The 14,763-nt window shown below is 42.7% G+C and overlaps 1 protein-coding gene across 1 annotated transcript; it reads right to left on the bottom strand.

Moving 5' to 3' along the window:
- Positions 1 to 607: 607 nt before the first annotated feature.
- LOC308335317 (uncharacterized protein) lies at positions 608 to 10,059 on the bottom strand (the record flags this gene model as incomplete). Its single annotated transcript, XM_080792335.1, has 13 exons — positions 608 to 1,042; positions 1,510 to 1,623; positions 1,920 to 2,124; positions 3,167 to 3,347; positions 3,596 to 3,736; positions 3,873 to 3,928; positions 5,039 to 5,182; positions 6,386 to 6,527; positions 6,806 to 6,998; positions 7,484 to 7,592; positions 8,421 to 8,555; positions 8,899 to 9,080; positions 9,835 to 10,059. 13 exons carry the CDS (start codon positions 10,057 to 10,059, stop codon positions 608 to 610), a joined length of 2,262 nt encoding a protein of 753 aa, XP_080648461.1.
- Positions 10,060 to 14,763: the final 4,704 nt, after the last annotated feature.

Genomic DNA, 14,763 nt, shown 5'->3' with positions numbered 1-14,763 from the left:
TATATTTATATATTTTATTTTTATTATTATTATTATTTCTTTGCATACTTCTATTATTCTATTATGTCTATGTATATTTGTATGTGCCTTTTATTTCATTTGGTGCAAGATACCGGGGTTGTGGCTCTGTCGGAGCGTGAACTCTGGGGGGAGGGGAGGGGGGGAAAAAAGGGGGAAAAAATGTTCGAAAAATGTTATGCAATATTTTCATGTGTGAAAAAGTAATAAAAAACTTTGATCAAAAAAAAAAAAGCAAGCAAGTGTTGCCTATAGCAACGGTGCTAGAAATGGGATAATAGCGTGCCACCGAGTGGCACGCTATACGAGCTTGTAGGTCTTGCTATTTTTGAAAAATCGAAGAACGACTGACATTTTTTACAATCTGATCTCAGGTCAGAATGGGGTTAATCAGACCAGTGTGTGTGTCCAGTGGAAACCTCGTATGAATCTGATCTCAGGTCAGAATGGGTTAAGCAGCACACAAAGCTCTTAGCATCTTAGCTCATCATTGATGACGTGTAGGCCTGGTGCCATGCAAAAAAAAACGTAAAACGTAAATGTAAAGAGATGTTTCCCATGCGGGGCAACACGACTTGAAAAGCCCCCTTTATGCAAAACCAGCCATGCTGTAGTAGAGAATCAGCGCGAGGGTTAAGACATAAGCGAAGTAGGAGAGACGGATGGTTTTCGAGCCACGACAAAATAGACTCTCGCATGGTTTGGGTGGCGGCGGTGGTGGCGGTGGAGGACAACGATAGCCCTCATCGTCGGTGTCGTGGCCGGGGGAGGTGAACGTGGCGAAGCCCGGCGGGTCCACGCCGGCGACCTGGAGGTTGATCCATTCCTGGAAGCGAGACACGCGAGCGTAGACTCCCGGGGAGTTGGGCCGGGGACAGTCGGGGCCGAAGCTCACGACCCCAGACTGGACCCAGTGGGTGGCGTGGTCGTGGTGCATGTGCATTTGGCTCACCAATGCCCCACCAGAGTCAAACTGTTGGATATATAATAGGAGAGATTTATGATGCATTTTATCATTCTCTTTCTCTCACTTTATTGAGAGAGAGAGAGAGAAAGAGAGAGTAAAAACTACACAAATATTAGAGAGGAAATTTGAAACAAATTTCCCAGAATTCAGAAGTATGACAGAAAGGGAAAGATTACCAGTCCTTCTGGGGGAACAGAAAGAATGTGCAGTTTTGGCTGCAAAATATGTCAATTCCTGTCACAAGAAAAGGGACAACCAGTAGGACACACATACAGTATGCCATGTTTTATTTTCTGCACCACCTGCTTTATTTTATATTATTTTAATTTATTTTTTCATGTCATTGATATTATGTTATGTTGTGGTTTGTAATATCTGTGATTGTGCTTTGGCAACACTTGTAAAACGTCATGCCAATAAAGCCTGTTGAATTGAATTGAGAGAGAGAGAGAGAGAGAGAGAGAGAGAGAGAGAGAGATAATGATTGATGGATATGGACAGTAGAAAACAATACAATCTCTCACCTGGCAGATGCCCTTGCGCTTGAGACCGGCGCACAGCATGTCGTCTGTGATGTCATGATAGGAGCAGTTACACCTGTTGTTTCCCACGACCGCCACGTCGGCTTCCTGAAGGATCTGTGGAGAGGGCAGGGGAACTAATGGAAGAGACATTAAAAAGAGGAGTCATTTTTGCGTGACTCTGCAGGGGGCAATACAGCGCATGTGCAGGCGAATTTTTGGGTCCGTTCCCAGCAGAATCTGCGTCCCGTCCCCGTCCCCCCCTCTAGTCAGTGACAAAAAGTTCCAAAATAATTAGACTCACCAACGGCACCGCCGTTGTGATGGCGCGTCCACCCCCAGCCGGCCACCCAGCTCGGGGTCCCGCTGTGGAAGGTGCTGTCCGACGCCGCCAGACAGACGGGGCGGATTTACGGCGTGAAGGCGACGGGGCTGGAGAGCCGCAGCAGAACGACGTCGTTGTATTCTTCGTTCACGTCGTCATTATGCTCATGCGTCCTGTGGTGGTAGTCGTGGTGGACGGTCCATCCCGCGACCGTCCTGCTCACCTCGTGGGGATTCGTCGATCCTTGGGTGTGGCGACCCAAGAAGATGATTACGTCCGGCGGGTGAATGGAGCTAATGGGGAGTGGGGTTGGGAAAAACATGAAATGTTGAGAAGCGTTGTGTATATATGAACACGCAAGCGCGCGCACGCACATGCATGCCCACACCTCAGGTTGGACTGAGCTTACAATTTGCATATAGTGCTGTTATGATCTGGTGAAGGTAATAATGGGCAAGTGAATGCTCAGTTCATGCCTCGCTATAAAAGCCACAAAAAGGCATGCACACACACTCCTAAAAAAAGACCATAGAGAGTGTGTGTGCATGCCTTTTTGTGGCTTTTATAGCGAGGCATGAACTGAGCCTTCACTTGCCCCATTATTACCTTCACCGGATCATAACAGCACTATATGCAAAATTGTAAGCTCAGTCCAACCTGAGGTGTGCGGGCATGCATAATAACTTAAGACACACGCACACACAACTTATATTTGAATATATAGATGTAGATGTTCATATATATATAGGAACACCGATATGGTGATATATGGAAATTAGGGCCGGGACTAATTGCGATTAATTTAGATTAATTAACTACAGAAAAATTAATCGCGATTAACTACAGATAAATTAATCGCACCTTTTTTTTCACCGCGGAACGTTTCTCACTGGGCGCTTTTCTATAGTACTGAAAACTGGAAATAATAAAAAGTCACCCCATTTTGTGTTGCCTAGAACTGGAGGTCTGACAAAAAACAGTAACAATATGAAGTAAGTACAGCTTTGTGATGTCACTGAGATGTACTTGTTACTGTTACTATTTTTTTTTCAGACCTCCAGTTCTAGGCAACACAGAATGGGGTGACTTTTTTATTAGTATTTCAGGTATATTAATGACAGTAAAATGTTGAAAATGAGTGGTATCCTGTAGTCACTATTCATTGATTCACTGGGATACCAAAAAACATTTAAAAAAATATTTCTCGCTGTTCTCAGGTTGAATATTGATATGCGATTAAAATGCGATTAATCTAGATTAATTAACTATACAAAGCCTCCGATTAATTTTTTTAATCGAGTCCCAGCTCTAATGGGAAATACATTCATTTCTCACCTTGCAACGCAGTGGGCGGCGGACAGCACCCATTCTCTGTTGATGAGGGAGCCTCCGCAGAAATGGCCCCAAGCACGGTGGTGTATGCTCACCTGCCAAGGCCAGCTGCCGGGGACGGCGTCGTGACCGACGATTCTGTCATCATCCCTGCCGTGGCTGTTCATCGGAGCCAGTCCGCAAACTATATATAAAACAAAACAACAACAGGTGAATGTGTGTATACGTTGGGAGGTGCCACAGCAATTCTGTGCGAAACTGGGGGGGGGCACTCGATCCCGCAGACTTTTGGAAGAAGAATCGGAACGGAGAAGATATAATTCATGATCGCATGACTTATACGGAGAAAAGGTATTGCGTTTCATGCCGATCGGTCCAGGCGGACGGACGGGGTCGGAAAAAGAAAGAAAATCATAATTTTATTAGACTTACGAGACGCGGAGAGGTCGTCAGTAGTAGTAGGTGCCATGGTTGTAGGTCTGGTTGTAGGTGCCATGGTTGTAGGTGCCACTGCCATGGTTGTAGGTGCGTAGGTTGTAGCTGCCACCGTTGCAGGAGCCACGGTTGTAGGCGCTGCAGGTGGAGATAGATCATAAAGAGAGGACATTTTAACTCGACTTACTCGAGCCTATATCCTCAAATCAGATAATATCACTGATGGAAAGTGAAACATGGAGCAGTAATAAACAGGTGTAGTTGTTTCACCCACCGACTGCGACACTGACAATGACACAGCGAGGCTCCGACTGGGTCAAACGACTCGAACTGCAGAGAAAACAGACACGTTTAATAAACAGGAGTTTTCATGTCTGTTATAAGGAATGAATTGTGTCCCACAATAAGGTTGACTTGTGCCACCAAGTACAAACAAAATGGCGCAAGCAAAATACCGTAATTAATACATTGGTTACTGATACTAAAATTTTGCTTTGAATTTTCAGTTTGTCCTATTAGTGGTGTTAGAGTAAGGTTCTTTGGGGTTCGATCCAGCCAATGGTGCCTATACTCAGGCTCATGTGAACACCCCAGACAGTTTTTAAGTTGCTTGATTCAGTATTTTAGCTGCCCCACACCCTTCCTATACAAACGCATTGTGAATTCAACTTCCATTTTAACCATTTTAGAGTCATCTTCAAAAACAAATCCTTTTTTTTGTGTGTTTTTAGTCTTTTCATTTATTTGTAATAATCATTTAGATCTTTTTTTTATGGAATCTTATTCTTTCACTGATGCTTTAAAAAAATAAATCATGCATATGGTAATACACAAAAAATACATGGGCACCTCACGTATTAGGACAATATCATTCACCAGAAGAAAAAAAAAGGCTGGGTGTTTTCGATTTATCATGTAAAATGGAGTTTACAACGGATTGGTATATAGGAAGGGGGCGGGGCAGCTCAAATGAATAATCAAATATCTAAATACTGAATCGAGCACCTTAACCCATTCTGACCTGAGATCAGATTCATACGAGGTTTTCCACTGGACACACACTGGTCTGATTAACCCATTCTGACCTGAGATCAGATTCTAAAAAATGTCAGTCGTTCTTCGATTTTCCAAAAATAGCAGACCTACAAGCTCATAGCGCGCCACTCGGTGGCGCGCTATGAGCTTGTAGATCTGCTATTTTTCAATAGCTAAAGCATAACATGATGCTAACACCAAAACGGGTTCCCGGTCAGAATGGGTTAAAAACTGTCTGGGGCGTGTTCACATAAGCCTGAGTAGATGATGAAATGACCAAAAGGTTTATGGAAAGTGAAATCCCAGAGACAGAGACAGAGACAGAGAGAGACAGAGACAGAGACAGAGACAGAGACAGAGACACAGAGACAGACAGACAGACAGTTCATTTAAATGGATGCTGACCTGTTGGTCTGAGCTACAAAGCAGATCGGGATATAATCTCCGTCCTCCGACTGTGGCGGTGTCCATCTCAGGACGAACCGTCCCTGTACTGCAGGTCCCGTGACGCTTGCGTTGTGGGGTCCACTGTACAACAGCTCAGAGACCCTATATACAAACACCCCCAAAGAGAAAAGAGAACAAGGTTCAAAAGTCTTAAATTATGCCTTCAGTTCACCCGAAACGTTGATTGATTGATTGAAATATGTATTAACAGTTTGCGGAATTACAGTACATTTCAAGCACAAACTCAATACAAAGACTGTTAACTGTGAGTGGACGACCCAATTAAGCATTACACTTGTTTACAAGAGGGTCCACCATGTTCAATTCATCAAAACATTTAGAGACGTACAAATAGACACTTCTATTATATAGTCAAAGAACAGAACAGGATTTCGTCATAAAAGGAGGTGAAAAGGGATTCAGATTTTACGGGGGCCAGTTTCGAATTGCAGCCGTCCGTAGTAGGTGCCCTTTGAGAGCGGTTTTGAAGGAGTCAAGGGATTCACATATCTTAATGACTGTTGGTAGGGCGTTCCACATTTTGGTGGCATAGGAGTGAAAATAATTTAGTCCCTTGTTTGTGCCGAATCTGGGTTGTACATGGTTCGTTGCACTCCCTCTGGTGTTGTTGTGGGTGTGGACTTCGTTAACATTACGGAAGTATATCTATAGACAGGTATGGGGTCTTGCCTCGACCTCGACCTCGCGCGTGCGGACTCGGCCCCCAGCCTGGTAACCTAGTCGAAATATGGCCCTTGAGGAAAATGAATTGGGGGAACCCTGCTCTATTATGATCTGGGTGCCCCAGCCTCGCACAGTGACAGGAGGGAGGAGCCCTTGTTGTGTTAGCATGAGCAGACATGTCAGGGTCACCCCCCACGCACTTGAGCGTGGAGAGGGGCAGTTGAGTGCACGTGCGCACATACAACCCCTCTCCCTTCACATGGACATGTCATTTAATACCTCTATGGACATTATTTATTATTGTAGTCTAACTTAATTATTTATTATAGTCTGCTTTTTAGGGTTGGAAGTTTTTAAATGGTAGATTTATTTTTAGCTTTAGTCCTCTTGTCCTGTATTACTGTTCACTTCTATGGGGCTGACCTACATACATTTCACTGCATTTTAAAGATACTACTTTTTTAATATGTATGTGACAAATAAAGATTGATTGATTGATGTCTTATAGCTTTCGCCAGAAACTGTAATATGTCGCGTGCGATGCGATCAAAGATCACTATTTACATCTGAACGTCGGAACGGATTGGACTCTGTGTTGAAGGTGATTTATTTTTTACTCACGTGGCGTGTGTCGCCTCTGTGCTGATGTTGATTTCCAGTGTCGTACCAACGGGGGCGTAGAGCATCGCTCCGTTAGCCGGGGTGGGATGCAGGAACCTGGGTATGTACTCTCCCTCTGTACAGCTGGGCACTGCTCCATCCACTGACCACAAAGGAGGGAATATATATATATATCCATTGTAACCTATGTATGTATGTATTAATGAGCACGAGTATGACTGAGTACCAGTAGGGGGCGCTGTTTGCCAGAAACAGAGAAAGAGAGAGATAGTATTAGTTCTGCACGGTTGCCTGCTAATGAGAGAGAGAGAGAGAGAGAGAGAGAGAGGAGAGGAGGAGGGGGGGGAGTTTCACCACTCAGTTCACACGGGTGTGATTTTGTTTTATGAACTGAACTGAGGGTTGTAGGGTCATGTATACCTTTGACAACAACGACTGCCAGTAGGTCGTTGAGAGAGTAGCTTGGTAAATAATTTTCATTTCCCCAGGTGCCTGCTCCACTCCATATGCCTGACATATTGATAGCCTGGGCGGGATAGTCCCTCCAATGCAACTGGAGAACGTAGGTGCCTTCGTTACTGCTGCTGGTGTTAGAAAATGCCAAAGTGCATTCCTGAAGGAGAATGGACGACACACAGGACAGGAAGAGGTTAAAGAAAAAAGGAAAACGAAGAAGAAAAAGAAAAAACACAAGAAATAATGGATCACATTTCTAAGAAGAGGCAGCACAGACCGATTATCGTTAGTATAGGCCTACAAAATAAATGCAATTTTAATTAAAATCTAGCGTCAGAATTAAATTAGAATAAAATGTGTATTCGCGTGTATCAGCGTGATGTGATGTGATCCATGTTCTTATTTACAGATGAACCCATTCTGAACGGGAACCCCTTTTGGTGTGTTAGCCTTATGTTATGCTTTAGCTATTGAAAAATAGCAGATCTACAAGCTCATAGCTATACGAGCTTGTAGGTCTGCTATTTTTGAAAAAAAAACGACTGACACAGAAACATGGCTTTTTCAGAAAACTGTCAGGGTGTAGAAGACATTTTAAGAATCTGATCTCAGGTCGGAATGGGTTAAAAGCATTCGACTCACCTTTGAAAACGAGAACATAGAAGGAATACGAGATCCATAACATTTAACCGAGTCTCCTTCTGGGTCAAACGTTAACAGCTTGTAGTTTCTATTACAGTTAGAAGGAACTCTGAGAGACAAGGAGAGATATGGAAGAAAGAGACATGTATCATTCATGTCTTTACCACCTCTTTATTAGTATATACATTATAAAGAAAATATTCATGTATTTTCCAATTATCTTGGAAAAAAATTGAATAGTATACATAGTATCTGAACACATAAAAATTGTATGCATAATGTAGAAATCAGATAGGAATCAGTATTATGCTAATCACGTCTCCCCCGTGAAAAGACAACATCTTAACCTTAAGTTAAATAGTTAAAGGTGAATAGTTTATTGAACATAAATGTAAAAAAAAACAGCAACAGAGTACAGTCAAACACTCCCCATGCCATGCAATCAATTCATAGACATGACATGAATAATAACTAAATCTAATCTTTTCAACAACAAAAAATCTAAATCATTTCAGGAAAGAACAAAAACCGTATACGAGGCTCTAATCCTCTACTGCTAAATAATAAGTAATAACTATAAATAAGAACAAAACAGAATATTAAGTATACTTATGTAGTAATAAGTATAATACTGAACAAAACAAGGAAACCCTTTTGGTGTTTTAAGCATTGTGTTACACTAATAGCAGATCTAAAAGCTCATAGCGCGGCACCGAGTGCCACGCTACAAGCTTGTATATCTGCCATTTTCGGAAAATTGGGAAAATGTGGCGCAAATCTTTGAATATATGTTCTTTCACAGCGAACGTTTTTAACTCAAGGTTGAGCACCACTGACACAGCAACATAGGTTTTTCAGAAAACTGTCATGATTTAGATTTAGAAGACATTTGTAGACTCTGGTCTCTGGTCTAAAAAAACAGCAGTGTTTATGTTACCGTAGTAAAGGTAGGATGGTGATCGGAGGAGACCTGTTGGGTTTCCCAGTGTCAGATCTGATCCTGGGCTCGATTACAGCTATCATAGGTGTGATAGTGTTTAGAATGCCAGGTATCCAGTTACCACCTGGTAAACTGTGGGAGATGATATTATTATTATTACATGTATTATTACCAAGCAGTCCTGAAAGGACTTGGTACTGTATTGTTTTTGTCTGTTTTTTTTTCTTCTCCTTCTGCCAAAAATAGCAGTTAGGTAGAGGGCCATGCCAAACGGTGACATAGAAACGACTGACATAGAAACATAACTTCTAGAAAACTGTCAAGATGTATAGAAGACATTTTTTGAATCTGATCTCATGTCAGAATGGGTTAAGTGACCTATACTGTGTAAAACATTTAAAAAAAATGGTATCTAAAGTGTAATCTTTTTTTTTGCCGTGTCATGACACACAGTAAAGTGCATCTCTTCACTTACGCGAAACGGAACAAGCGTATGGGAATCCGTCGAGTCATGATTCCCTCTCGTGTGCAATACTCATCGTTGCTCTGCACCGTGTTCACCTCCAGGCGGGTCTCTCGGCCACAGTCGCTGCTGATGCACGCCCACGTGCGCTCACCCATGCATGTGCTGAAGGTGTTCTTATAGTGGAAATCCACCTGGAATCATGAGAGTATTGTTATGACATAAAAGTCATAAAAGTCATACACTACACGATGATGAATTCCTGTTCCGTTCCTTGACTATATCGAAGTGTCTATTTGTGTACGTCTCTAAACGTCTTGATGAATTGAACATGGTGGACCCGCTCTTGTAAAACAAGTGCAATGCTTAATTGGGTCGTCCACTCACAAGTCAACAGTCTTTGTATTGAGTTTGTGCCTGAAATGTACTGTGATTCTGCAAACTGTTAATGAATATTTCAATCAATCAAAAGACATGACTTTGATCCTGTCTCTGTTTACAGTAGGTTGGATATGGACACAGAAGCTTCTAGAATGAATGTAAGTGTGTCAAATGTGTAGCTGTAGCAAATTAATTATGATATAAGCATGAACCACATAAATCATGGAACTGGTACAAAAGTGAGATATTTCATACATTACAGAATATCGATTACATTTTGGGGAATTGCAAATTACATTGATGTCAATCGGTGTAATTGTTGTGGTTATTATTAATAGTTTTGCACCTTTTGTTTTCATTTTTGTTTCGTTTTTTAAAGCGAGTTAGTTATTGCACTGTCTGTGATATGGGGTATAATCGGGGCAGAGAATCAAAATGTTCAGAAAAACCGCGGGAATATCACATCTACAATCTCACGGCGCATCTGAATGCGATGTGAGATCGTAGATTGGTTCATTTCACAAACAATCTTATACCGTAATCTAACAAGTACGGTAATGCACTTACCGTGATATGAGTTCCATTCGCGAATTCCCGGTCCCTCACGTGATAGCCGGTGAAGACGGTTCCATAAAAGTCGTTCTGTAGGGAGCTCGCCTCGACCCGACTATGGACGTCAAGCGATGGAAGATCTTGGATGTCGTCGGGGTCCTCCTTGGATGGCCGTCGGGCTCCTCCATGCTGCGCTCCGCAGAGCAACAGCAACACCACTGCTGTCGAAGAGAGACTCATGGTTTACTGAGGGAACGTAAGATCCATTGTCAGCTTTTATACACACACACGCGCACACACACACGCGCACACACACACACACACACACACACACACACACGCACACACACGCGCGCACTCACGTGTGCATACCAAACACAATATTTGAATTTGACAGTGGAATGAAGATAATTACCGTGTATGTCAAACTGTGCCTGCCTGACATATCAACTAACATATTACATACATAGTTTTATCATGTGACAGTAGAGTAGACTATAGCTATAGGTATAGTGGGAGGCAGACAAAATCAATGCAATCCCTATTCCCTACATGTTCCCCAGTGATTTATAATTATAGGACCGGACCACTTTCGGCAATTCCAAACATTAGTCCCCCATACACTTCTTATCTGTATCCTACACAAGCTTTCCAACCCGTCCATCCGTTCGTCCACATATTGAAAAACACTGTCCGTCTTACTCTTGTCATGGGATTTGCTGCGCTTCATGTTCTGATTGAGGACCGATTGTGGTGACCCCGTGACCTTAACGGTCACTACTTTAACCCATTCTGACCTGAGATCAGATTCTATTCCATCTATTCTACATCCTGACTGTTTTCTGAAAAAGCTATGTTTCTATGTCAGTCGTTCTTCGATTTTTCAAAAATAGCAGACCTTACAAGCTCGTAGCGCGCCACTCGGTGGCCCAGGATTACATTAGATAATTGGCACTGGGTGAAAAAACTGGGTTGCAAAATCATGGGATATATATATATATTTTAAAGATGGTGATTGATCTGGTAGGTATAGCTACCGGTAAGACCTGAATTGTTAGAAGGATGCATTCCATATCATGTAAAGAGCACTGCGTCCCAGGTTCCGTCGAAGAGGAACACACTCGAAACGGTAACACCATCCCCCCCGAAACCTAAACACGCACGGAATTGTGTGTGTGTGTGTGTGTGTGTGTGTGTGTGTGTGTGTGTGTGTGTTTGTGTGTGTGTGTGTGTGTGTCTGTCAAAGTCACAACTTGTCCATCTGATTATACCAGTATGTCATATGTCAGCACAGCACAGGTGGAGAGAGAGAGAGATGATTGCACTTGAAGGGGTGGATTTTCCGAACGAATAACCAACATTTCAAATAGAATAAATTCAGATGATGCAAAATCATAGGCTCCAATGACACATTCTATGAAGTATACTTATATATATAAAATATGAATGAGATCACCTCTCATCATAATACTCATCTCGAATGAGTTTGTGTGCGCAAATCACGGCTCCATTGCGCGCTTATTCTGTGATGCTTTTTGTGCTCAACAGAGCCTATATTCGTCTTCGAAACTCATCCAAATAAACTCCCTTTTGGGTTTATTTTCAGACAAGGACCACCACATGTGGGCAAGCCAAAGTCCTCTTTTATAAACAACAATTATAATTAGCCAAGGCCAATGCAGCCTACAGTTTTCCTCAGTGACGGCACTTGTTAGACTCCAACAAGTATACTCTCAAGGTATTGCATCATGACAATGAGAATGCTTTTAACAGTTAGAGAGTTATAAAGATAACCTTGAACCTTGAACCTTGACACATGCACATAACGTGTGATCTGCGTTGTGTTGTGGAATAATAATGAAGTTCCGGACGACTTCTCTCTTTGTTGACAGCTTAATCTGGTAAATACACACCAGAACCTTGTCAGGTTCTGTCTAGTGTAACACACCCAATCCTCGATCAGCACGGCATGGGCATGTCTCATGTTAAGACTGGCACCACTCAATAACATACAATGCAGATTTCAAAGAAATAACAACACAATGTATACCTGGTGAATACACAGACGTATCTTGTCAGGTTCTGTCTGTGTAACACACCCAATCCTCAGCACGTCTATAACAGTGACTAAGAGCATGTTTTTTATAAAGAGTTTACAGTTTAGCATGTCAAAATAATGAATTGAAAACATGTACAAAACATCACCGCTTCACGTTGGTGCATTTAGCATGTTTAGAACAACTAATATTCATCACAGTATCACAGTAAACATACAGAATCTTGTTGAAAATATAGTGTGCTGAGGAACACATCTTACCATGGGCATGTCTCATGTTAGACTGACACTAGTCTGACACCACTCTAAACGTGGAGTCGTGGACAGCAGTGTTAGTCAATGAGGTGCCGCCCACTAACCAATAAGAAATGTCATTACTGATGGAGCAAGTGGATACCCACTGAACTCTGTCACACACAGGTTGCACCAAACCAATCAGGATCACAAAATACACCATAGGCAGTAAAGTAGAACACATCCAATATGAACACAATATAATATAAATGCACCATATGTCTCATTCCGTGTGTATACGGATGTAATGCGCGTTAAGTGGAGAACCGCTTGCCCCACCGACTTCACATTCGCGTTCCACACCCCCACACAGGGAGTGCAGCTGTGCACGGTTGTCCAGAACCAGAACTCCATATTTGGGCATGCCTGACACAGAACTTCAGATGAATAAAGAAGAACACAGAGAGACAGATAAAGAAATGTCCATACATGGGCATAAAAGGGACACACTGACGGGTACTCTGACACTGGTACAACAGGTATTGCATAACCGGGTGGGGCATGGATCTCCAACTTCCATTGTTGACTGACTCAGTGCACTACAGCCGGGCACCAGTCTAGTAAAAATAATAGCTCAAATATATATATAGTGCTTGGCCTGCAGGGCCGTGGCTCAGCGGTCCTGCAGGCACCTTGGCCGGTAGTCCAAGTCTGGCAGTGTGCCGCGGGTTCGACTCCCGATCCCGACAGCCTTTACTGCATGTCACACCCCCTTTGCTTTGACTTTGCATGTAAATCGCGCCGCTCTAACGTCTGAATGCACCTTCATAACGCGTCTTTTGTCCTGGCCCGGGGGGTGGACCACGTTTGCCTGTCCTCTTGTTGTACACATGCAGATCAGGCATTCAAATGCTTAATCTGGTGGCTTGTTTTCACCTGCCAGGTAGAGGGTATGCACTATGCATATTATACAGTATGAAACCACCACCATGCAAGAACACCCTGGCTGGCAACAGCGATGCCACAGCCTGCCGTTGAAACCTGCCGCCGACGCAGCGACAGAACGCAGAACCTGCCGAGGCGGACATAACTATAGTGTCTGTCTACATGCACTGCACATGTCCGGAATTTTGTCATGCAGGATATCGTCCACAACATCAAAGAGTGTCAGGGTTTCATGGTAGTTGTTCGACTCGTGACATATTATATTAGTACTGATCATAAATTCACCAAAGCGTGGTTTAAGGAGTATACCAGATGACTCAGTGCAATCATGGCATTTCTTTTAAACATGCTCTTCTGTATTATAATCTAAAAACTGTGACACGTTTAAAAAATGTTACAAAGTGTTTGGAACCTAAACGCTTGGGTTTAGTGTGAAAAAATAAAAACGTTGTGGCGGGGTGAGAGGGGGCACACACAGGTGCACTAAAAGTCACGCGACTGCTTCGTATCGAGGTTCCAGAATAAGACGCGAATCAGCCGTTACCGGTGAGACCTGAATTGTTAGAAAGGATGCATTCCAGATAACGTAAAGAGCACTGCTTTAATGTGCCGCAACCCGTTTATTAACCCATTCTGACCTGAGATCAGATTCATACGAGGTTTCCACTGGACACACACTGGTCTGGTGAACCCATTCTGACCTGAGATCAGATTCTAAAAAATGTCAGTCGTTCTTCGATTTTTCAAAAAATAGCAGACCTACAAGCTCTTAGCGCGCCACTCGGTGGCGCGCTATGAGCTTGTAGATCTGCTATTTTTCAATAGCTAAAGCATAACATGATGCTAACACCAAAATGGGTGCCCGGTCAGAATGGGTTAATTCCAATGGTACAGCTCAGTATAACGTATACTGTACACGAAATTACACTGCAAGAGATTTATTTTTCTCCCAGGAATGGCTGTTGATGGGCAGGAATGGCACACACACCCAGACACACCCACACAACCCTGACTAAATAAAGGCCAGGTCACATTATTGTTAGAAGGATAGCATTCCATACAATGTATAAAGAGCACTGCGTTCATCCCTAAATGTGCATTAGAAACCCGTTTATTCATTGCAATGGTACGGCACAGAACTACACTGTACGTGTGCTGTACGCAAACATGCGTGCATGACACAGACATGTGATATATGCTCTAAAAAAAAAAGAGGCTAGCAAGTAAAGCAAGCATAGCTCCACCAAGTTCACATGCTATACTATACTGAATGCCTCTCGAGCCTTCGACCGCATTAACCATGGTAAACAGTTTGCTGAGCTACGAGAGGGGAATTTCTCCCTAAACTTTTTTTTACAAAAGTAAAAAGTAAAAATATATATATATATATAAAAAAATAAAGATATAGGGGAACTGGGGTTGGGGTTGGGGTAGGACGCCATGTTGTCCTTGCGTCTCGTCAATTTAACATTGGTGTTTGTATAGCATTTGGCTGCCCTGAGACCAGCATTCAAAAGCTGCCCATCAGAGCAGCAATTTAACATAGGGTATGTATAGCATTTGGCTTCCCTGAGACCAGCATTCAAAAGCTGACAAACGTTTTTGTGAAATATCCACAAAAACGTTTGTCATTTTATTGTCCACTCAGGCTCATGTGAACACCCCAGACAGTTTTGAAGTTGCTCTATTCAGTATTTAGATATTGATTA

The sequence above is a fragment of the Protomyctophum bolini genome, assembly GCF_963924005.1.
Source record: "Protomyctophum bolini genome assembly, chromosome: 20".
Lineage (NCBI taxonomy): Eukaryota > Metazoa > Chordata > Actinopteri > Myctophiformes > Myctophidae > Protomyctophum > Protomyctophum bolini.
The sequence above is the reverse complement of the archived record's forward strand: the minus strand, read 5'-3'. Positions and strand labels throughout refer to the sequence as shown.